This window comes from Bos indicus x Bos taurus, chromosome 5 (assembly GCF_003369695.1).
Source record: "Bos indicus x Bos taurus breed Angus x Brahman F1 hybrid chromosome 5, Bos_hybrid_MaternalHap_v2.0, whole genome shotgun sequence".
NCBI classification, from domain to species: Eukaryota; Metazoa; Chordata; class Mammalia; order Artiodactyla; family Bovidae; genus Bos; species Bos indicus x Bos taurus.
The window spans coordinates 100,901,947-100,927,410 of NC_040080.1; the positions used below are offsets into that span (position 1 = coordinate 100,901,947).

The following is a 25,464-nucleotide window of genomic DNA, read 5'->3' on the forward strand; positions in this document are numbered from 1 at the left end:
ATTTTTATACAACCTGCTTTTTTATTTAACATTAAAATCCTGAGATTTGTATGTATGGATTCTGAATTCATGCTTTCATATGTTGTTACGCATAGTTGTATTTCATTCATTTTCACCGCTGTATAGGATTCCAATGAATTTAAGACAGAAATTCCCATGATTATGTATCTGTTCTACTGTAGATAAACATTTGGGGATTTCTGATTGTGGTTTGTTTCTTGAATTTATTTATTTTATTGACAGTTGATTTACAATGTAGTGTTAGTTTCTCCAAGATTGTGGTTTTTGTTTTTGTCATTACAAAAAATGCTCTATAAACAGGGTCAGCACACCACTGAGCTTTCTAGCTTTTGTAACCTGATAGGTAGTAAGTGGGATTTTGCTTTACTCTTCCCTTTTCTAATTACTACTACTGTTTCTGAAAATCTCTTCATAGTCTAGATAACTGTTAGGTTTCCTGTGATGTTTTCTTAGGACTTCTTTTCACATTGATTTGTAGGTTTTTCCCTATATATTTTAGATATTTGTCCTTTTCCAGTTTCAAACATAATATCTCCTCCTGTTCCATTATCTGATTGTTAACTTTATGGTATCCATTGTGAAACAGAAATCCTTAATATTGGTGTAAATAAGATGGACCCATTTTTACCTTTTTCGGCCTTATGGCTTTACTTTTGCAGCTTTAGTTTAAGATATTCTTCTCTACCCCATGTCAGAAAGACATTTTTACACATTTACTCCTATTAACTTTATAGTTTTAACATACCATTTAGGTTTATAATTTATCTGCTGCCCATCTTTTATGACATGTTAGGGATCTATTTAGTGAGCCTGTGTCTCAGGTACAAGTCATCCTTCCTCTACTGATTTGTGGCACCATTTTTATTTTGTATTTGTTTTTCATTTATACAGGACTTTGCTTCTGAGCTCTTCATGGTATAACTTGCAATAAACTTCTCTAATAACTTCACATGATTTTATTTTTCCATAAAGGTCTTATGCATCTTGGTTTTTCTCTGATGTATTTTTAAATTTTTATAATATTGTAAATTATGATTTTTAAAAATTTACATTTTCTGTGTACTAAAGTGCAGACATGTAATTGATTTTGTGTATCAATTTTGGATCTAGTAAACTCTCTTGTTAGTTTTAATGATTTAGTGGTAGATTCTTTTGTGATTTCTTTATAGATAATTATATATGAATAACAATTTTTATTTCTTCTGTTCCAATTCTTACATCTTAATGCTTTTATTTCCTTTTCTTGTCTTACTGAACTGGCTAGGATTTTTTTCTGCATCTTTTAAGGTGGGTCATTTATTTTATTTTTAATAGCCCTTTCTAGGTGAATCCCATTGATTTTCAAATGTAAAAGCAACTTTTTATTCCTGGGATAAATTCAACTTGGCCACAGTGATCTTTTCTTACATACTGATAGATTTGATAGGCTAATATTTAAAAATTTTGTATCCATGCTAATATACAAATATATTTAATTTTAGAATATATTAGGAAATACCCTCTAGATTGTTACAAATGGCATCCAATTTCTTCTGGTATAAAAATCTAATATTAGCCTTTTTAATGTATATATGCAGATTAATCCAAAGCTTGATGTAACCGATTTGCAGACCTCTACTCCCCCTGTTGTGGACATCCTTTCTTTTGATTCTACCACAGTAAGTTTCCTTTGGCATTTAAGTGGTATTTAATTGTTTGGCATAATCCATTTTCCTTAAAAAGTGTGTGGGAGAAAAGATTATAAAATTGACTTAAGTAGCCTAACAGTTTAGAAAAAACCTTGTATGAAAAGTCAACTTACAATGTGTCTAAATTGCCACCAGGGGGAGCAGTACCAGATTCCAGAAAAGTAGTTTGAGGACCTTGAGGGCAGGAGAATCCATGCTGTCTCACCTCCTCTTAAGGTAGTCCACGTGACATTTCACGTGCTGTTGGAGAACAGATTTCCTTTTTTCCTAATTGCCTTTCGGAGGTGCTAAACTTGCTTCTGTTCTCCTTAGAGCTGTAAGAAAGGTAGTCATTTTCCTTTGTTCATCTCTCTTGATGGATAATCCAAAAATTAAGGTGTATTTGCATACATACAATTTATCAGTGTATCCGAAGTCTTAAAAAATTGAGTTTTAGCCTTTCACTTTGAGTGTGCTTAATCTTTGCAAGGCAGATCATTTCTGCTATCAATTCTGTTAGAGCAAAACTAGTCCTAAAAACAAATGGGAGGAATGGCATAGTCTTTGGCAACACTACTGAAATAGTGTCAGTATAGTTAAATATTGGGGGTAAATTATTCATATGTGGCCAAAAAAAAGAAAACAAGCAAGACAAACCCTTGACATTACAATATTATAAACTTTCCAGTAGATCTCAAGAATTGTATTTATTGTCGAGGAATTCTGCAGAGAACTAGTCTATCCTGAGTCTATCCTGTGTCAGAAAGAAGTCTGCTTATTAAAGGGTCTTTTAGGGTGAATTCCATGCACAAAAGACTCCCAGATCAGCCATAAGAAGTTCCAGAGACAGGAAATCAGCTGGAGGGTCAGCCTAGGGGCTGGTTGTCAAAGAGAATCCCAAGAATTGTTGGTAATTTTCCAGGTGGTGCTAGTGGTAAAGAGCCCACCTGCCGGTACAGGACACATAAGAGATGTGGGTTCAGTCCCTGGGTCGGGAAGATCCCCTGGAGGAGGAAATGACAGCCCACTCCAGTACTCTTGCCTGGAGAATTCCTTGGGACAGAGGAGCTTGATGGGCCCTATAGGGTCACAAAGAGTGGGACGCGACTGAAGTGACTTAGCACGCATGCACTAGGACCTCAAGCAGGTCTGTGATCTTATCTCTTACAATGTTCATGTTTACAAAATAAACCTGTGAGCATTCCTGCATTAATAAGTTATTTATGAGATTAAAAATTAACTAGACATCAAATTCTTGCCACAGTGCTTAGCTTATAGTAGGTGCTCAATACATTAATGTTCAATGAATTACTCAAAAGGCCCGCTGTTGAAATTTATAAATTCTGATGAGTTGAGTTTTTGCCCCAGTAGTGAGAGGAGCAAAAGATAAGTGGCTTTTGAGATGTGCTGCCTTCCTGTGAGGTAGTTGGTAGACTAAAATTGGGTATTTCTGTCCTAGAAGATACAAGAGATCATCAAAAGTCTTTGGTCTGAACTTTGAGACTCACTCTCCTTGCCAGTACCCTTCAAACTTTGCAAAGCCTCATGACCTGAGGAATCCTGGTGTTCTCGATAGTATGCTATGGAGATGCGCATAAAATTCCAGCTAGCAAGAGATAGCAGGCTGTCTGTCCCTGGATGGTGTTGCAGAAGCATCAGAGTCAAGTGTCTACATTATGGGACCTTAACTCAGGAATGCCAGGGCTTCCTGGTGGCTCAGATGGGTAAAGAATCTGCCTGCGTTGCAGACCTCGGTTTGATCCCTGGATCAGGAAGATGCCCTGAAAAAGAGAATGGCTACCCACTCCAGTATTCTTGCCTGGAGAATCCCATGGACAGAGGAGCCTGGTGGGCTACAGTCCATGGGATCACAGAGTCAGACACTGCTGAGCAACTGACTCAGGAATACAGAGTAGGTAGGACCTCAAGACGACAATTCTTTTTTTTTTCCAAATTGAAGTGTAGTTGATTTACAATGTTATGTTAATTTCTGCTGTACAGCAACGTGATTCTGTTATATACATATATACATTTTAAAAATATTATTTTCCATCATGGTTTATCACAGGGAATACAGTTTCTGTGTTACACAGAAACCTGTGTTTTTATCTTGTTATTTTATCCATCCTACACACAATAGTTTGCATCTGCTAACCCCAACCTCCCAATCCATCTCCCTGCCTTGGCCATCACAAGTCTGTTCTCTATACTGCTAAGTCACTTCAGTTGTGTCTGATTCTGTGCGACCTCATAGACGGCAGCCCACCAGGCTCCCCCGTCCCTGGAATTCTCCAGGCAAGAACACTGGAGTGGGTTGCCATTTCCTTCTCCAATGCATGAGAGTGAAAAGTGAAAGTGAAGTCACTCAGTCGAATCCGACTCTTTGCGATCCCATGAACTCAATACAATCCCATGGACTGTAGCCCACCAGGCTCTTCTGTCCATGTAATTCTCTAGGCAAGAATACTGGAGTGGGTTGCCATTCCCTTCTCCAGGGGATCTTCCCAATACAGGGATTGAACCTGAGTCTTCTGCATTGCAAGCAGATTCTTTACCAATCTGAGTTACCAGGGAAGCCCACTAATTTCGTGGTAAGTATTTCTTAATCTGTCATCTCCTCTACATATTGGCTGCTTTTCTTTTGCTTCTGCACAACAAGTCAAGCATAATTGTAAAGGATATTTGTTTCTATTCTGGCATAAAGCACTAGTGTGGTGTGAACTTTGCATGTGATTATAATTTAAAAACCCAGAGAAATGTTGGAAGCCAAAAAAAAAAAAAGCCGTATTTAAAGGTGGTTTTTGTTATTGTGGTTACTATTTATTTTAGAGATTTGTTTGGTTTTTGCAGACTGGAAGAACATTTCTTTAGAAATTCATTTTCATCAAGATGAGATATAAAAAGATTACTCTTTAAAACCTAATTTGTGAAATTTATTAATAGGATAAAGGCAGACTGTTTATGATATAAGAAATAATTGGCTTCTGTTCCTGTTTCGACTTGATTTAATATTACATTCAGGCAGATTTCTAGATCTTAGTGTATTGATATCTGTGCTCTGATGCCTTCTTACAACAGAGAAGAAATTATGGGATACAGTGTAACAGCTGGTATCTTTGTGGCTTGCACTTGTGTCTCTAATGCCAGGCAGGAAATTTGATACAATAGTTCAGGATCAAAATAAGCTGTTCCCAATCTGCATTTTTAAAGCTTTGTTGATAAAAAAAAATGTTTCTGTAAAGGCTGTCACATAGACATAGTTTAAAAATGATCTCAAACTTCTGAATCTTATTCCAATTACATTGTCACTTGTTAAATTCTGATCTTCTGAAGATTATTTAGTTCAAGATTCTCACTGAGTATTTTAATGTTTTCATTTATTCTTTAGAAATAGACCAAGATTTTGTCATCAAAATTATACAGAGCCATTCAACATTAGGTTGACATGTGGTGTGGCTACATCCTCAGCCCCTCCCCTCACTAGGCAAGCAAGACAGGAATTTCTCTGTTGTTGTTTAGTCACTCAGTTCTGTCCAACTCTGTGACCCCTTGGACTGCAGCACACCAGGCTTCCCTGTCCTTCACCGTCTCCTGGAGTTTGCTCAAACTTACGTCCACTGAGTTGGTGATGCCAGCCATCCCTCTCATCCTGTCACCCTCTTCTCCTCTTGCCTTCAATCTTTCCCAGCATCAGAGTCTTTTCCAATGAGTCAGCTCTTCGCATCAGGTGCCCGAAGTATTGGAGCTTCAGCATCAGTCAGTCCTTGCATGAATATTCAGAGTTGATTTCCTTTAAGATTGACTGGTTTGATCTCCTTGCTGTCCAAGAGACTCTCGAGAGTCTTTTCTAGCACCACAATTTGAAAGCATCAGTTCTTTGGTGCTCAGCCTTCTTTGGAGAAGGCAATGACACCCCACTCCAGTACTCTTGCCTGGAAAATCCCATGGACGGAGGAGCCTGGTAGGCTGCAGTCCATGGGATCGCTAGGAGTCGGATACGACTGAGCGACTTCACTTTCACTTTTCACTTTCATGCATTGGAGAAGGAAATGGCAACCCACTCCAGTGTTCTTGCCTGGAGAATCCCAGGGACGGGGGAGCCTGGTGGGCTGCTGTCTGTGGGGTCGCAGAGTCGGACACGACTGAAATGAATTAGCAGTAGCAGCAGCCTTCTTTATGGTCTAGACATCACATCCGTACACAACTACTGGAAAAACCATAGCTTTGACTATATGGACCTTTGTGCCAAAGTGATGTCTCCCTTTAAAAAAAAAAAGAAAGAAAGAAAACTACATATTTATTTTACTTATTTGGCTGTGCAATGCAACATACGGATTCTAGTTCCCTAACCAGGGATTGAACTCACACCCCCTGCATTGGAAGCTCAGAGTCCCAGCCACTGACCTGCCAGGGAAGCGTGATGTCTCTGGTTTTTAACATGCTGTTTAGGTTTGTCATAGCTTTTCTTTCAAGGAGCAATTGTCTATATAAAGTGGCATTTCTTAAAAATACTGACTAAGCAAAATTTACTTAAAATACTAAGATTACTAAAATTGTTATTTTTAGATAAACTAGATTCCTAGGTTTTGATGTATTTTATTATTTTTTTTCCCAACAAATGACCGCAATGGAATTGTCGATCTTGCTCATGTTCCATTGATTGACTATCAAAACAATGGACTCTTCTCAGACAACTGCATTTCTCGTTTTCTCTCTGGGAACTGTGTAGAGTATGAACATAATATATGCCTTTCTTTAGAATTAGGGACAGTTTCCGGGTTAAATTTACTTAAATAACTGAGAATCGACAATTGCATTACAGGAGAAAATCAAAGTCTACAGTCTCTTTTCTTTGCTCCATCAGTCAAAATATTTAAAGCCACACTGCATGGAGGCATCACATGATATCCTGAAGACAGGATGTCAGGGTGTCTGCCTCACCTCAAGAAACTTATAACCTAGGTAGAGAGAAAACACAATATAAGTGTTGGTTTCAAAATACTAGATGCCAAGAGTGCATACTAAGTTGCTTTGCTGCTGCTGCTGCTGAGTCGCTTCAGTCGTGTCCAACTCTGTGCGAACCCATAGACAATAGCCCACCAGGCTCCCCCGTCCCTGGGATTCTCCAGGCAAGAACACTGGAGTGGGTTGCCATTTCCTTCTCCAATGCATGAAAGTGAGAAGTGAAAGTGAAGTCGCTCAGTTGTGTCCGACTCTTAGCGACCCCATGGACTGCAGCCCACCAGGCTCCTCCATCCATGGGATTTTCCAGGCAAGAGTATAAGTTGCTTTAGTTGTGTCTAACTCTTTATGACCTATGGACTATAGCCCACTAGGCTCCTCTGTCTTGGGTATTTTTCGGGCAAGAATACTGGATTGGGTTGCCATGCCCCTCCTCCAGAGGATCTTCCCGACCCAGGGATTGAACCCACGTCTCTTACATCTCCTATATTGTCAGGCAGGTTCTTACCACTAGTGCCACCTGGGAAGTCCAGATGCCAAGGGTATACAATTGTCAAATGAAAGATTATTAACAGAAGGATTCAGAAAAAGGTCATGAATGGGCTACAGGAAATAAGACGTCTCTTAAAGAAAAAAAAAAAACCTTTGACCAGGTCTTGACCTGACTGGAGATGGGTAGAATTTTGATAGGGACATTCCAGGTGGGGAAAGCAAGGTATAAGTAGATGCCTCAGAAGTGACTGAAAATGTGATACGTACCCTAGTAAGGTAAGGGCGTCTGTCTCATCTGGAGTCTCTGACGTTGCCTAACGCATGGGCTAGCAGATGTGGGAGAATGCCAGGAGCATACCTGCCCACACAGAGTTTTAGCTCTCAATCCACACTTCATGAGTAACAAAAGGTGCCTGTACCAGGGAAGCCTACATTATATTTTAGAGGGGGAGACAAGCAATTCACAGATTTTAGAAATAGACCATGTAGTATAGTAGAAACAATGCAAAGGTGTAGATGGCACTGAACTCAGGGAGGAAGAGGGGTGCATTTAGATAGTGTGGTCAGGACAGGAGTCACGTGAAAGGTGATGTTTGTGGAAGGAACTGAAGGAATGAAGTGAACAAATGAGAAGAATCTGTGGGGAGGCAACTCCAGGCCAGTGGGCGCAGTGATAGAAGGCCAGACTGAGAGTAAGGAGGATCCACCGCCTGGGGGTGGGCTTCCTTCAGAGAAAGAGGCATGATTGGCAAGTGTTGTAATAGCTTCACTCTGGCCGCTGTGTTGAAAATCAGCTGGCGAAGGTGGTGGTGGTGGTGGTGGTGGTGGTGTTTCGTAGCTCAGTCGGGTCCAATTCTTTGCGACTCCATGGACTGCAGCACACCAGGCTTCCCTGTCCTTCCCTGTCTCCTGGAGTTTGCTTAAACTCATGTCCATTGAGTTGGTGATGCCATCCAATTATCTCATCCTCTGTCGCCCCCTTCTCCTCTTTGCCCTCAATCCTTCCCAGCATCAGGGTCTTTTTCAGTGAGTCAGCTCTTCACATCAGGTGGCCAAAGAACTGGGAAAAGGAAGTGGAGGAGAGCAAAGAGACCAGTTTGGAAGCTAATGAAATCATCAGACAGGAGGCAGCAGTCGCTTGATCCACGGTGCAGAGGAGGTGGTTTTAAGTGATCTGATTCTGAATGTATTGATATTTTGAAGGCAGAGCCAAGAGGATTTCCTGACAGATTGGATGTCAGCTGTGGGATTCCCTGTCTCCTGTCTCCAGGGACAGTAAGGTGGAGCCCTGAGTAATCTCCGGGTGGCCGAGATTATCTCCCGGTTCAGCATCATTTTACCAGAGGAGTTGCTGAGAGGAAAAAGACCTTTGATTTTTCTATCTTCTTTTCTGGGATCAAGAAAGTGGTCAGCTGAATCAAAGCAAGAGATACTGTACTGTTTCTTTGACTTGGAGAAGGACAGTGGTGAAACACTCTCTTCCTTCCGAGGTGTCCTTTAGATTTGCATTTTTTAGCAAAGTTCATTGATTTCCCCTTCTGGAAAGATGGTCACATCAGCCTACTTTTAGGAAGAAAAAAGTTAATCCAGTCTCATGGAGGTTGTCATATGGTACATGCTATCTGAGAAATACTGATGTATTGATAAAATGAAAGGACAGACAGAATAAACTTGCCAATGCAGAGAGGATATCTCCATGGATGTTGTGGCAACAGTTCATCCTGGTTACTAGACAACATTACATAACTAGTTCAGAATTATTCCAGTTCTAACTGCTTGTGTAAGCAAAGATTTGGAAAGACTTATTTGAAAGAATAGTGTATGCAAACCTAAAAGTCTCAAAACTAAAATTTGTAATTTAGAAAGTGTAAATTGGCAATATACAGCATTTTGTCCTCAGATACCCCATTTACCTTTCCAGGAAAACTAATAAAAATCATGTTGCACAAAGCTTCTGCTTACACTGCTTTTCTGTATGATAACATTCCTGGATTATCATATAAAGAGCTTCTAAAATTTGGGGTAGGTGAAGTTCTTTTTTAAGTGTTTAAACTTTGCAATAGTTTATAAGGTAGCATTTGACTTGTTAGTTTAGTGCATATGATTTCCAAAACTAAAAAAGTTTGTATTTTTGTTGTTGGTACTTACTAAGCTTTAGGAAAAGGCATTTTTATGGGATCTTTAGGCATTGGTTCAGTGGCCCTCAATATTTTTCTTCTGTCCCCATTCTTAAGTGTTTGAAAGAAATTGAACATAGGCATTTGTAAAACTCAGCTCTGGACTTGACACAGAGGTGCTTTCCACAGTTTAGCCTCATGTTATTAAGACATTTAGTCTTAATTTCAAATGATAGTGAATGTGTCAAGTGAGATACAGTAATACTTTTTTTTTTAATTCAGTGTCTCAAAAAGTTGTGTAACTGTTAGATATTAGGAGTAAAACTTGAATTCTTAGCAGAGTTGAGAAATAATTTTAAAACCTCACTCTTTGAAACTAAAAGAAATAAAGTAATTAAATTGTCAAAGCATTAAAAAAAAAAAAAAGTCACACATGGTAACTAACAAGTAAATAAGAAAAAATACAGTTCCATAAATCTCTTACCCTTTAGAATAGAAAACATTTTTTTTTTTTTCAGATACAAGTTATTTTAGAAAAAACATTAGAGAGAATGAGACTATTTTCAAATTAGTTTCATCCTTGCTTGGGTACATCATGACCCATATGTTATAAGAACTACAAACAGTTGTAAATGAGATAACTGACTTTTTTTAAAAAAATGTGTTTTGGGATTATGGAAAAAAGCAACCAACTAAAACTTTTTAGTCTGTTAAAGGAACATGGCTTTTTTAAAAAGCTGATTTACTAAGTACCACTGTAAAGGGAGATTAATAGTGTGGGTCAGAGGCTTTCTTTTTTTTCTCCAAATATACTTTTTGATAAAAATCATAGTAATCATAAGTCCCTAAGTGTTTGACTTAGCTGTCCATTAAGGATTAACTAATTTGAGCTTCACTCCCTTCAAGTTTCAAGGTCACAGAGAAAGAAAGCTTAAATTGTGTTTCCTTTTACCAAAAATTTTATACTAATTAAAATTTTAGGCTTCGTCCTAGTTTAAAATTTGTGCAATAAAACTGGTCTTTATAACCTGTTGACAAAAGGGGTTTAGGACTTAAACTTTTCTATATGAAATGGAGGGACAGAGAATTTACAGAAGGATTTTATAAAATATGCTCTTTGGGAGCCCAACAGAGTAAATACCTTTTTGAATTTCCTTTAGAAATTGAGCACATTGCTGGGAACTGGAGCTGTTAAAATTCCAGGTATCATTTCTGCCTTCCAACTTCCTGAGCTCCTGTGTTTCTAAACTGCCGCACTCGGGGCTGACCCAGGCCTGGGAATCTAAGCCGCATCCCCAGTTCCCACAGCTGAGACCGAGGCATGCTGAAAATGCCCGACAGCCTCAGCCCACACATCCAGTAACAACTGGTTCCTTCCTCTTCCTGTGGAAGAGCAACATCCTCTGAGAGGAGGAGAAAGGCGCCCTGAGGAATGCAGGACAGCAGTGGGCTTTTCACACAGGAAACGACTGCCAAGTGCTTGTCTCCTGGACGGCCAGCCCTTAACCGGCTTCCTGCCGACCCGGGGGGAGGTCTGCGCTGGAGCTACACACCAGACGGGGGTCCCTTAGAGTTGTGTGGGAAATAGTAGGCTTCACTCTCAGCTGTTCCATGTAGGACACCCGTCTACTTTTGAGTTATGCGGTGCTGCTTATTCGGTGAAGCTAGTTGCCTTTGCTCCTTTCTTTATTTAGCCACCTGACAGCTAATTATTTGGTGGAGGTAGTCCCCAAGTCTGCTGAAATTGATTTTTCTGCAGTTCTTTGTGCTTTAGGACGTCAGGTGATGTAAACTATTAATATATTAGGACTTGAGAGAGATTAAATCCCCATGGCCTGAGTGAACTGGCCACGGATGCTCACTGCTGGTTCTCGCCTAGCTCTGTGTGTGTCTTTCAGTGTCCTTGGTTTTCCTTTCTGAGACAGTCAGGCCTCAGAAGAAGATACCATTCTCTGTGCACCGTCATACATCCTCAAGCACACAGAAAACTGCTTCAAACCAGCCAGCCCATCAGCCCCTATAATTTAAAAATTATGATTGACTTGAAATGACTTTTACAACTGAGGAATGTTCTGGTATCATTTGACTCCCTATTTTTTTTTCCTAATTCCTACAGTATTTTCTTTTTCCTTTAGTTGAAATAATGACGGTCACTATAAAGCCCAACTTTAATATCATATGTGCTTTTTAAACTGCTTTCCAGACAGATCACTACAGAATTTTGGTGGGTTTCAGCATTTATGGTGGCAAAATTCTTTTAAGTTTTCATGTATTTGTTTGGATTGTTTTACTGAAGCACAGAAGAGTTATTTGTTTGTTTTAAGTTGAAGGAGAGATGGAGAAGGAATGCCAGGCATTTCCTGTTCCTTTCAGAATGTCTTTTTAATGAACATTCCTCTTCCCTCCTTATGAACAAACTATCTCAGCTCAGCAAGGGGCCTCTGCGTATCTAACTTTCTAACAAACCAGCTTCTTTGCTTTGTTCCTTCAGCTCCAAGCGGGCCTTGCTTCTTGCATTTACTATTTCTTCTCACCTTTGTGCTCCCTTTTAGCCTTTGCAGACTTCCAAACCTAACTGGGTTCCCTATATTAAATTCTCTCTGTTAAAATAGCTGTTGTGGTTTCTGTTTTCCTGCTGGGTTCTGAATGATCATACTAAAGATCCTAAATAAATAATAAGATGTAAAGAAAACAAACTTAAAGGGTATTCATGTCGGCGTACTGAAAACAACAGCAACAAAAAATGGACACAAATCAAATATCCTTCAAGAGAGTATTAGTTAAATAAAAGCATATTATGTCAAGTGATAGAATATTATATATCCATACCATGTTTAACAGCAACTAAATGTGTGTGTATGACTCTGGATTTGATTCTGGGATGATGGAAAAAATTACTGTATAGAACATCATTATGACAGTTGACAAAAATTGAGTCTGGGCTTTCCCTCCTTCACAGGACTTTGTAGTTATTTTTCTTTTACTTCAGGGACCTTCCAAGGTCCTCAACCTCACTCTGTAACTTTTAAAAAATTTTTTGTTCTTTTTTTTTTTCTTTCTTTCTTTTTTTAAGGCAGAGTATTCTTTGTGGCAAGAATTGTGTGTGTGTTTAAGGTTTCTTTGGTGTTACTGCTATTCTTTCTGATACATACAGATATAATTTCCTGTGTGGGATAGGTGATAATGTCAGTGTCCATCAGATTTGGTTACAGTGTGAATTTTATAAAGTGAATAACATTTTCCATTGACTTTTTCTTAACTGAGCTATGTTTTCTTGGTAAATATTCTGTTCATTGGGCTGGAAATCTTAGGAACAAGTCTCAAAAGCTTGCTCAAACCCGTAATATTTGGGGTTTCTTTCTAGTGATCTGAGACACTTGTACAGCTGTGCACCTATTTGTAGGACCCAGACTGTCTCCTCCAACCTTCCTTTCTCTCTTGCTGCTGCTATTGCTCAGATCAGAACTACCCACAGTTACAGGGATCCAGTCCCACCACGCTCACGGCTCCTTAGACTCAGTTCCCATCTCGTCTTAGGGAGTAATTATGTCCTGTTCGTGGTAAACCTTGTCCCCATAGGTGAAATGTGAAGACATCTCCTAACTCACTTGGAAATTTCTTATTTGACGCTACAGGTTCAGTACAGTGAAACTGTGCCCTATTTTGCCCATTCTTTAAGGTTGATATTATGTGAAATAAATTCATGTTAAATGACATTTAGCATTAGACAAAGTACCAGAGTAAATGTTATTCTAAACTCAGAAAAATACATTTTAGGGATAATAATCATTTAATGAAATTTCAGGATGAAAAATAACTACTCATTTTAAGCATTGTTTTAAGATACAGTGAAGACAGTTTTGTGCTTTGAAAAATCAGTTGAAACTTTGAAGAATTTGACTAAGAAATTAAGTCTTCCAGATTTGTACTTTTAGAAAATTCTGTGTACTCTCTATAAAATTCAGTACACAATAAAATTACTGGAAAAAATTCAAGCTGTTAGGATGATGAGCCCTGGGAGACGCTGGCTGTTCGGTTTTCCGAGGAGCGGCTGCTACTGGTGGCCTTTTTGCAGATATATTCTTGTCACTGAACACTGGCCCTAGAGAAGCTCAGCCATCAATATGTCCAAGTTTAAAAAAAAAAAAAAAAATTCAAGCTGTTAAAACTATTTTAAAACTTCTTTCTTTTTCAAGAAATAGTTTATGTATATTCTGTGATTTATAAATGCCATAAGGCTATAGCTGTTTTACATTTGACCACTCATCTATCAGAGAGTCACACCCTCTTCCTCCCAACTCAGGGAAAACAGCCTCTGTCTGACATACAATTAAATGACATGAAAAATTTTAAGCAAATAATATGTTTTTAAAAAATCGCCATTTAGACAATTGAGTATACTGCTGCTGCTGCTGCTGCTAGGCCACTTCAGTCGTGTCCGACTCTGTGCGACCCCATAGACGGCAGCCCACCAGGCCCCTCTGTCCATGGGATTTTCCAGGCAAGAGTACTGGAGTGGGGTGCCACTGGGTTCATCGAACAGAATTGAGAAAAAAAATTTCTATTTAAAGATAAATTATCTCTTCCCTGAAGTATACTTGAAACATTTTATTTAAAGAACAACAGTCTTTCCTAAGGTATTACATGATTAATATTTTAATCAAGCATTAAGGTCTTATTATTTCTGTTACTATGTGCAATGACTATTTTTATGTACTTATTAGTTGAGAGAAATGACATTCCTGGGATTTATCTCAAACTATGTTTTATTTGTTTATTTTTAGTTTTGCTTTGGCACTTTTTCCAGGCAGTTCTCTTGGCAACAGTGGCAATGCTTCTGGTTGTCATGTTTTATGCAATTAAACTTTTCCATTATATTCCACTTCAAAACTTATTTCATGTAAGTGTTCTAATAGCTGTTGTATCCAGCTATTAACCTATATAATTTTTCTACAGTATTATTAATCAAAATTATTTTCCTAAATGTAAAAAAAATAAATTTTTTGAGAATCTAACAATGAATTTTGAATGGAAAAAATTCAGAATGTACTGAAACTTTTTGTCAGTGCAAAAGACAGAGGAGGGAGACTTGGATCGGACCACATTAACCAGGATTTGCTTTTTTCCTCTGCTTCTTATACACCTAGCACAGGAAAATCTGGAGCACTAGTAGCCTGTGTATATGGAGGATATGGCCAACCAGCTTGTTAGAGTAGAAAAACCAGTGCATATGGAATTACTCTTCTGCCATAGCTCTGCAGACCCTAGATGAGTGAGTCTTGGCAGGAATAGAAAATCTTACAGGCTGCTAACCACAGATGAGCTGTATTTCTGTAGGAGCTGAGCTCAGAGTAGTGAACCTTGTGGTGTGTAGCATCCTGAAGGGAATGACTCAGACTAAGTCAGGGGCTGGCTCAATAGACACTGTTCGTTCATTTTTCAAAAAATGAATATGCCAGGAACTAGCTAGGAATAGGGGGGGGAGGGGGAGGAGGATGGATATAGGTTATTATAAGCCAAAGCTATCATGGAAAGTTACATGATACAGCGAAAGTAGGAATTGTGCATTTGATTGAGTCAGGAGTGTAAGTGAGGTAGAATCAGAGAAAGTTTCCCTGAAAAAGTTGTTGGAGCTGAGATACAAAGCCTTGCTATTCAAAACGTGTCCATGGTATATTTGATCATCACCTGGGAGCATCTTAGATCTATGCAGAGTCTTGGGTTCCATCCCAGGCCTTTAGAGTCAGACTCTGCATGTTACAATCCCCAGGTGTGACTTATGTGTACATTGAGATTTGAGAAGTGCTGGGCTAAAGCTTCAGTAAGAGTTGATGTGAGGACATTAAGGACACTACAGGCGTGTTCTAGACCAAGGGTATTGTACATGCAGAGACTTTTGGGGACCTTGGTATGCTCTAGGGACTGAAAAGATAGCTGGAGCGAAGGGATGGATGGGAGAATGTGGTGCCTGGGCAACCAAGAGATGGGTGTTTCCAAGAAGATGGGAGTGTCAACACTGCTGAAAACTAAGAGAAGAATTTTTAAAATGACGAATTTAGCAGATGTCTTTGGTTACGTTTTGGAAAACACTTTCAGTGGACTAATACAAGTGCAAGCCAGTATGAAGTGGGTTGAACAATGAGTAGAGGGGGCAGGGTGAGCAAAGAAACAGCTTAGTTCAGTTGAGTTCAGTAGCTCAGTCATGTCTGACTCTTTGTGACTCCATGGACTGCAGCACGCCAGGCTTCCCTGTCCATCACCAACTCCCAGAGCTTACTCAAACTCATGTCCATTGCATCGGTGATGCCATCCAACTATCTCATCCTCTGTCGTCCCCTTCTCCCACCTTCAATCTTTCCCAGTATCAGGGTCTTTTCCAGTGAGTCAGTTCTTTGCATCAGGTGGCCAAAGTACTAGAGTTTCAGCTTCAGCATCAGTCCTTCCTGGATATTCAGGAATGATTTCCTTTAGCATGGACTAGTTGGATCTCCTTGCTGTCCAAGGGACTCTCAAGAGTCTTCTCCAACACCAAAGTTCAAAAGCATCAATTCTTTGGCACTCAGCTTTCTTTATAGTTCAAATCTCACATTCATACATGACTACTGGAAAAACCATAGCTTTGACTAGACGGACCTTTGTTGGCAAAGTAATGTCTCTGCTTTTTAATAAGCTGTCTAGGTTGGTCATAACTTTTCTTCCAAGGAGCAAGCATCTTTTAATTTCATGGCTGCAGTCACCATCTGCAGTGATTTTGGAGCCCCCAAAATAAAGTTTGTCACTGTTTCAATTGTTTCCCCATCTATTTGCCATGAAGTGATGGGACCAGATGCCATGATCTTAGTTTTCTGAATGTTCAGAAAACATTCAGGAGGAGACAGCTAGAAGATATTAATTTTTTACTCAATATATATGTTGTGCATCTATTATATACCAAGCAATGAGAATACACAGATGAAAGACAGTCCAGTAATAGTGATAAATACCTAAGTTGCTATGGGAGTACATCAGTAGAGTGGTTAAATAAGAAGTGTGAGTGTGTGCATGTGTGTGCTGCTGCTAAGTCACTTCAGTCGTGTCTGACTCTGCAACCCCATAGACGGCCTCCCACCAGGCTCCCCCATCCCTGGGATTCTCCAGGTAAGAACACTGGAGTGGGTTGCCATTTCTTTCTCCAATGTAGGAAAGTGATAAGTGAAAATGAAGTCGCTCAGTCGTGTCCGACTCTTCGCAACCGCATGGACTGCAGCCCACCAGGCTCCTCTGTCCATGGGATTTTCCAGGCAAGAGTACTGGAGTGGGGTGTCATTGCCTTCTCCAGAGCATGTGTGTAAGTGCTAGAAAATTAGAGTGTGTGTGCTCAGTTGTGTCTGACTTTTTGCGGCCCCATGGACTGTAGCCCGCAAGTCTCTGTCCATATGATTTCCCAGGCAAGAATATTGGAATGGGTTGCCATTTCCTTCTCTGGAGGTCTTCCTGACCCAGGGATCAAACCCGTGTCTCCTGCATTGGCAGGTGGATTCTTTACCATTGATATACCAGAGAAGCCCAGAAAATTAGGGTGGGGGACAGAAAACTTAAATCAGAGATAACTTCCCGGAATGGGTTGAAATTTGAGCTGATTCTTTAGGGATTTGCCTGCCGTTATGGAAAACACACAGTTCAGTATGTGTATGGGTGAGAAGGCTTGAAAGGGGATGGCAAATTCTGGGAACCATGAACATTGCTGCTTGGCTGTGGGGAACAGTAGCCGACTCTTGGGGCTGAGGAATAGCAAGAGATGAGTCAGGAGAGAAAAGATGAGGGTGGATCATGAATGATCTTGAATGCCATTTGAAGGTGTTTGGATTCACCCTAATAATTTTTGGCAGACCACTGAAAGATTTTAAGCAGGAGAGTGGCAAGAGCAAATTTGGATTTTAGGACAGTTACTCTAGAGACATGATAAAGGAGAGGTTAGAGGGAGGTGAGACTGGAGGCATGAACATGAGGAGGCAAGTGCAATAGTGATCCAGATGCAGGGTGGGAGGTGTTTGATCTCCAGCAGTAACGTGGAGGGGAATAAAGAAGAGAAGACTGAACCATGAGATCCTGAAGAGAAAGAGTTAAAATTCTGTTTACTGATTAGACAAGGAGGAGAGGCAGGAGTATAGAATATCTCCCAGTCTGAAGCTCCTAGGTAGATAACGGCACTGAGAGCCCAGGCTTGGATATGCAGCATCCAGGCAGAATCACAGATCTAAGAATCTCTAACTGAGTAAGATGTAAGGTCCCACGGGATGATCCCTAACCTGGGTCTCCATACCAAATACGGTAACGATTTTGATAGATGATCGGCAGTAATCTCATCTCATTCATCCGAAGGAATCATTAGACAACTGTTTGAATAATGCTGATTATTTGGTAAATACTGTAACTGAAACATAAAGCAGGTAAAGTGGGTTGCATTTAATGGCGATAAGTAGCAGTGTGCTCTGGTGGTGTCATGGCTTCCTCTTTAAGGAAGTAACTTTAAGTAACTTTCTGCTTACTCTTCTGGGTATGTGTTTAGTGCAAATAAATTTTCATGATTCTTAACCACTCTTTTTATAAAGTTACTGAATCTAGTTTATATTCTCTTTGACTCATGATGGCATGAAAAATATTTTTGAACTTTATATTTTTGAATATGAATTCTCCTGGACCATGTTCCCCATGGTAATTTGTTAAAAATACAGTCATTTTCAAAATTAATGTTTTAAATTGAGGTATATTTTATGTATGATATTGTGTTAGTTTCTGATGTTCAGCAAAGTGATCCATTTACATATTATATATTTTTTCAGATTCCTTTCCCTTAAAGGTTATTTAAAATACTGAGTATAGTTCTCTGTACTATACAGTAGGTCCTTCTTAGTTAGCAATCATGGTTGTTATCCTTTGGTTTCTGAGTTTCTTCTACCAGCAAAATTAGGAGCAAAACACCTGTACCTTTCTACACTGTAAACATAAAAATGTAGGAAAGAAAAATATAGTATGTCTATCAAACAGTAATACATGGCATCTTCAGTTATTTATAATGAAGTGTTTGTTACTGATTTTCTACTTATAAGCTCTCTGTCCTGAATGCCAGAGACATGGGTTTGATCCCTGGGTCGGGAGGATCCCTTGGAGTAGGAAGTGGCAACGCGCTCCAGTATTCTTGCCTGGAAAAGTCCATGGACAGAAAAGCCTGGTGCGCTACAAGTCCATGGGGTCACAAATTGGACGTGATTGAGTGACTGAGCGCACACACATTCATTTATTTATTCAACTGCCACCAGCCCTTAAATAGCCTATTAATTAGAGAAACCAGACATAGGAGAATTTTTTAATCTTTGAATATAATGGATAGAAAATTATCTTTAATTCAACAGACTTTATTAATTATTTTATGTATGCCTTATACAGACAGTACTCACCAAATGGTCAACTATCTAAAAGAAGACGAGATATGCCTTCTGTCTTATAGAAAGGTGCAGTTCAGATTTTAGCGGAAGCAGGGGAGGACACAATATGATAATATTGATAATGATAGGTAATTGATTACAGACTACAGATTAAACTCTTTACCAGTATTCTCACAGCCACCATATAATATAGCCCAATAAAATTTTCTTCATTTTACAGATGAGGAAACGAAGGCTTAAAGAGGCCAAGGAATTTGTCCAAGGTCACACAGTCAGTACACAGAAAAGACCAAACCCAAGTTTGTGTGACTTGATGCCTCATTCATATAGTGCCATATTATATGTTAGCATGGATCATTACACAGTATTACAAATAGCAGAAATGGAAGGGAAAATGATAATTGCCTTTCAGAAACAAAATTTGAATTTTTATAGAGATTTAGAACAGGGACAAATTGCATCCTTTTGGGGAAGATGAGGAATGACTTCATTAATTTCCAAATGCAAATTGAAATCAACTAATACAAAGTGCACTGTGTATACCGAGATCACACAGAAAGCTCTCACTCTCTGTTTTTTGAATGATATAATGAATAATAAATAAAACAGTGGTTCTCAGTACCCAGCTGTGAATATATATTCCTGTTACAATCACAGTTGTCATTAATCATACTAGAATGTTCACATTATGCTAGCTGGTGAGTAGAACCATAAATAAATATAATATTTGCCCTCTAAAAGATGTTCTATAAAGCTTGCCAGTTTTCTGAATGTAGCTTTGTTAAATGATTGGATGAATTCCTGACTTAAAATTGCTTCTTTATAGTATTAAAACACAGTGAGGAAGCTAGTCTTATTCAAGTGAGCAAAGCATGAACCATGAGTTATTTTATGTGTACAATTAAAACATGATTTTTCACACACAGCTTACTTCTCCTGAACTTGGCACTTGAAGAGTTTTAAGGAATAGTAGATAAGCTTGTAAAAAAATGTCAAGGGATGGCATTATTTATCTCAGGGAGTCAGCAAGCCCAGGAAATAATTTTTCAGAAATTTATTCTAAATAATCCTTTTGATTCTGTGGTAATTTTATGTTTCAGAAACAATGAGGATGGTTATTTGAGGAGCACGTTTGGCTTGCTGGGTTGGTTGGTCCTCTGTGTGCGTTACCGTGATACTAAAGTGGTGGTGGTGTATTTGCTTTTGCAGCACATATACTAAAATTGAAAAGATACAGAAAATACTAGAGTGGCCTCCACAAGAGGATAACATGAATTTATTAAATGTGCCATGGGTTTTGGAATATTTTATTTGTAGATAGGGAAGCTCAAGATCATAAAGATGTTAGATTTCCCCAAATAAATGTACAAATTCAAGGTAATTCCAATACACATCCCAGTAAGATTTGTAATGAAACCATAAAGTTGATTTCATGGCATATATGGAAGAGCAAAGGGCCAAAAATACCCAGGGCAATTTTGAAGCTCTTTGAATGTTGGGGACTCATTAAGCTCTAAGAATGAGCTTCCCTGGTGGCTCAGATGGTAAAGACTCTGCCTGTGATGCCGGAGACCCAGGCTTGATCCCTGGGTCAGGAAGATTCACCTGTAGAAGGGAATGGCTACCCATTCCAGTATTCTTACCTGAAGAATTTTTTGGACAGAGGATCCTGATGGGCTCCAGTCCACAGGGTTGCAAAATCGGACACAACTGAGCGACTAACACACACACACACACACACACACACACACACACACACATGCACACACGGTATTGTTACAGGGTGAGACAGAGTCCACAGTGGGGAACACATAGACAGAACCACACAAATGCGGATGGTTAGTATATGAAAGGCCTGACTCTCTGGACCCGTGAAGATGACGTAGACACTAAAGCGACTGTTCAATAAATGTTGCTGGGATGGCTAGCTATTTGGAAAAAAATAAAATTATGTTCTTACTTTTAACCACAAACAAAATTAATAACAGATGGGTTAAAGCCTTAAGTGTGAAAAACCATACCTGAACACTTCTAAAAGAAAACAGAGGAACATATGTGTATTTTGGGTAGGCAAGGATTCCTTAAGCAAAATATAAAATGTACAAGTCATAAAAGAAAAAGTTTAATAAATTTGACTACATTTAAAGCAAAAACATCTGTAAAAATATATCCCATAAAATAAAAGTGAACCCAATCCACAGAGTATGGGATGCATTACACATATAAACAAAGTATTTACATCTATAACATATCAGGAACACTTTTTTGTTTATTTTATTGAAGTATGCTACTGCTAAGTCACTTCAGTCGTGTCCAACTCTGTGCGACCCCATAGACGGCAGCCCACCAGGCTCCCCCATCCCTGGGATTCCCCAGGCAAGAACACTGGAGTGGGTTGCCATTTCCTCCTCCAATGCATGAAAGTGAAAAGTGAAAGTGAAGTCGCTCAGTCATGTCCGACCCTCAGCGACCCCATGGACTGCAGCCTACCAGGCTCCTCCGTCCATGGGATTTTCCAGGCAGGAGTACTGGAGTGGGGTGCCATTGCTTAGTTGAATTAAAATGTTGTCTTAATTACTGCTGTACAGCAGAGTGATTCAGTTATGAAGTCTGTTCTTTCTGTTCCTAATTCTGTTTCTGTTTCATAGGTAGGTTCGTTTGTGTCATATTTCAGATTCCACGTATAAGTGATACCATGGTATTTGTCTTTCTCTTTCTGACTGACGTAGTATGATATTCTTTAGTCACATCCATATTGCTGCAAATGGCATTGTGCCATTCTCTTTTATGACTCAATAGTATTGTGTGTATGCACCACATCTTATTTATCCATTCATCTGTGAAAGGACATTTAGGTTGCTTCCTTGTCTTAGCTATTGTGAATCGTGCTGCTATGAATGTAAGTGTGCATGTATCTTTTTGAATTATAGTAGTTTTGTCTGGATATATGTCCAGGAGTGGGGTTGCTATGTTACATGGTAATTCTTTTTTTTTTTTAATGATGGCCATTCTGACCAGTGTGAAGTGGTACCTACCTCACTGTAGTTCTGATTTGCACTTCTCTACATGAGGCACTCTTAAATATTAATTAGAAAAAAGAGAAGTAGACCAACTAAACAGTGGACAGAAGACTTAAATAGGCAATTTGCAGAAGAATGATCAATATACACGTAAAATATGCTCAAGTCACCGGTAATCAAAGAAATGCAGAATAAAATTAAAACGTTGAGAAATCATTTCCTGTCCATTATTTTGTTAAAGTTTAAAATGTCTGTCAAATATTTTTGACTCTGTAGAAAAAGGGGAGATTTTCTTCTGCTCAGGGAAGAGTAGGTTGACCCCACCATTTGGGAGAATATCTGGTAAAACTATGAGTCTAGAGAAACTCACCTTCCTGTGTACTGGACACATTTATAAGAGTGCTTACTATGGAATTCAATGCTAGTTACCAGTACAAAGGATACATAAATTGTGGAATAATCCATCAGTGGAATGCTATTTGGCAATGAAAATAAGTAAAGCAGACTTATCTGTAGCAAATCCATCAATATCGGTTAACAGAAACTACTAAAGAGACCTAATATAATACTGTTTTATGTGAAGCTTGAATACATGCAAAAGCAATATGCTATTTAGGGATGTCAGCTTATGTGATAAAAGTAAAGGGCATAGCTTGGGGTGACAGACACCATATTCAAGATGGTGGCATCCTTTAAGAGGGAGAGGTAGAGTATACTTTATTTCTTAAGGTTGGGGAGAGGGTTGCTTTATTATTCTTACACCTTTTCACTGAATTTCTTTAAAAGTTGATTACAGTTGATTTGCAATGTTATGGTAATTTGTGCTGTACAGCATAGTGGTTCAGTTATACATATAGATACATTCCTTTTCCTATTGGTTTCCGTTATGGTTTATCATAGGACACTGAATATAGTTCCCTGTGGTATTCAGTAGGACCTTGTTTATCCATTCCATATATGAGTTTGTTTCTGCTGATCGCAAACTCCTGAGCCGTTCCTCCCCCACCTTCTTGACAACCACGAGGCTGTTCGCAATGTTTGTGAGTCTGTTTCACAGATAAGTTCATTTATGTCCTATTTTAGATTCCACATATAAGTGATATCATGGTATTTGTCTTTCTCTTTTTGACTTAACTTCACTTGGTATTTTCATTGAATTTTAAGAGCAAAATTGGAACTTAAAAACATCAGTTATTATGAGATGAAAAGAGAAGGATTCCAGATTCATTCAGAAATGTTAGTGTTGCAGTGAGGTTACATCTCTTATTCGTGCCTATATTAATTTCACCAGATGGTTGATGTGCGTACAGAGAAGGGCAGCTTTCTGAAAGATGAACAGATGGGGTTTTTTTTGAGACATGATGTGGGTGCAACTAAACCAAATGTGGTCTTCCACATCAAACTTGAGTTTTTGCAAGGTGTGATCCTTACCTGAATGTAAAACATCTCTTAAAGCAGTACATCATTGTACAGTATAAGCTACTACCTGCCTCAGAATTTAGATTCACACACACACACACACACACCTTTTTTGAACAGAGTGAGGTATCGCTATAAATAATGGTTGATTTCTACCCTAGTCATTTCAGCAGTTTGCATAAAATGTTCTTGTTGATTCTTCAGGAAAGAGATAATAAGAATAAATCCCTTACTCTGTAGGCCTTTGGGGTATAACAGCAGGATTTACAAAGATGTAATAACTATGTGTTTTCTGTTTGGAATTTACAGAAAGTTTTATTGGTTTTATATTCATCTAGAATACTGGGAATAGCATTTTTAGTTTTATATTAACTCAGAAGAGAGAGTTCTAATTCTAGTTCATGGACTACCTGCTCTCTTTCTCCACCTCCCCTAGATAATTCTGGGTAGTGCTTTATCATTAATTAAGAGTTATTTGATACAGTGCACGATTTGAGACTCAGCACCGGGCATTTGAAGACAAATATTCTTTTAAGGGATTCATAGCTTATGTTTGCCTAATCATGAAACGTGGAAGGATATTTTTGCACAGATTTATTTTTCCTAGCTCTATCCTACCTATTCATGGCTTCAAAACTAATAAGCTTCTCTGGAGTTGATAGTAAAGATTAAAAACAAAGACAGACAGATTTATGGCCTTGGCTGTCATTTCCAAGGGCACCGAATTAATCATTCAGATATTCTAGTTGATAGCTGCATTGAGGCAGGGGTGTTTTTCAAGTCTTCTGACAAAAATGAAATTTCCAATTTGGTTTGAAGAAGAGAAATCAAAGCCCTCAGTAAAACGTTATCCCCAAAGCCTCTTTTTTCTCTCTTTGAGAAAAAAAAGATGTACGATTTTTCCCAAGGGATAAACAGAAGGCTTTCTCAGCTCAGCGAATTTAGTCTGGGAGACACAAATTTCACATGACATTCTCTGATTCTATCCTAGAAATATTTTTAAATCAATCCGACTGGATCAGATAAGTATGTTCTCACAAGGATGTACAATACACTGTGCAGATATAAAGTAGATGCGGTTTTCTCTTTCAGGATGAACAGCCTTTTCTTCCTAAGGGCATTAGAAACTGAGAACGAGTCCTGCCTGTGTTGTGGCCCTGTGACAAGCCCACACAGGTGACTCCATAGCTCTGTGTTCTGTTTCTCTGATTGACCCATCCACACCTTGGTTAACACTGGCTTTTAATCTCAAGGCAAGAACCAAAGACAGAGCAACACTCTGACTCACTTCTGAAATACCTCTGTCCTCTCCTGGTCAGGATTCTCAGATGAACTCAGTAACTGTCTGAATCCTTTGTGTTGACGGTAAACTCAGTGTAAAGCCTCCCACTCCCTGGCCACCACTTCCTCTAGTCTTCTGGTTTTGATCATTCATCAGCCCCAGAAGGAGCTCCAGTCCACCAAGCCTCTGTCTTTTCATTGCTCACGTTCTGTGTCTGTGTGCACGTCTCTTTATGGGCTTAGATTCTATAGTCATCATCATAGCCACGCCCTTGCCCCCTTTCTCTCTCCATTGTCAGTTCAGTTCATTTCCGTCTCTCAGTCGTGTCTGACTCTTTGCAACCCCATGAATCGCAGCACGTCAGGCCTCCCTGTCCATCACCAACTCCCGGAGTTCACTCAGACTCACGTCCATCGAGTCAGTGATGCCATCCAGCCATCTCATCCTCTGTCGTCCCCTTCTCCTCCTGCCCCCAATCCCTCCCAGCATCAGAGTCTTTCCAATGAGTCAACTCTTCGCATGAGGTGGCCAAAGTACTGGAGTTTCAGCTTTAGCATCAGTCCTTCCAAAGAAATCCCAGGGCTGATCTCCTTCAGAATGGACTGGTTGGATCTCCTTGCAGTCCAAGGGACTTTCAAGAGTCTTCTCCAACACCACAGTTCAAAAGCATCAATTCTTCGGCGCTCAGCCTTCTTCACAGTCCAACTCTCACATCCATACATGACTACAGGAAAAACCATAGCCTTGACTAGATGGACCTTTGTTGGCAAAGTAATGTCTCTGCTTTTCAATATGCTATCTAGGTTGGTCATAACTTTCCTTCCAAGGAGTAAGCGTCTTTTAATTTCCTGGCTGCAGTCACCATCTGCAGTGATTTTGGAGCCCAAAAAAATAAAGTCTGACATTGTTTCCACTGTTTTCCCATCTATCTCCATTGTAGTCACCCCAAAAAACTTCAGCCTGATTAAATTTTTCTGCCAACTCTGTACACCCAAGCAACTGAAGTTGACTAGCCAGCCATGCTGACTGACTTCCCCTTAAATTTATTCATACAAAACT

At 39.2% G+C, this 25,464-nt stretch overlaps 1 protein-coding gene and 1 non-coding gene across 6 annotated transcripts in view; both read left to right on the plus strand.

Annotated features, from left to right (window-relative positions):
• POC1B (POC1 centriolar protein B) overlaps window positions 1-25,464 on the plus strand; it is a 104,986-nt gene that overhangs the window by 66,683 nt on the left and 12,839 nt on the right. For 4 of the 5 annotated variants that reach the window (XM_027543196.1, XM_027543193.1, XM_027543195.1 and 1 more), the window contains one exon: window positions 1,599-1,679. The exons of the other annotated variant lie outside the window; for it this stretch is intronic. In XM_027543196.1, coding sequence (XP_027398997.1) covers window positions 1,599-1,679 — 81 coding nt within the window. The remainder of the gene's footprint in view (window positions 1-1,598; window positions 1,680-25,464) is intronic. 5 annotated transcript variants of the gene reach the window in all.
• On the plus strand, window positions 19,882-19,984 carry LOC113893832. Its single transcript, XR_003511355.1, has one exon. It is a non-coding gene; the product is annotated as a U6 spliceosomal RNA (small nuclear RNA).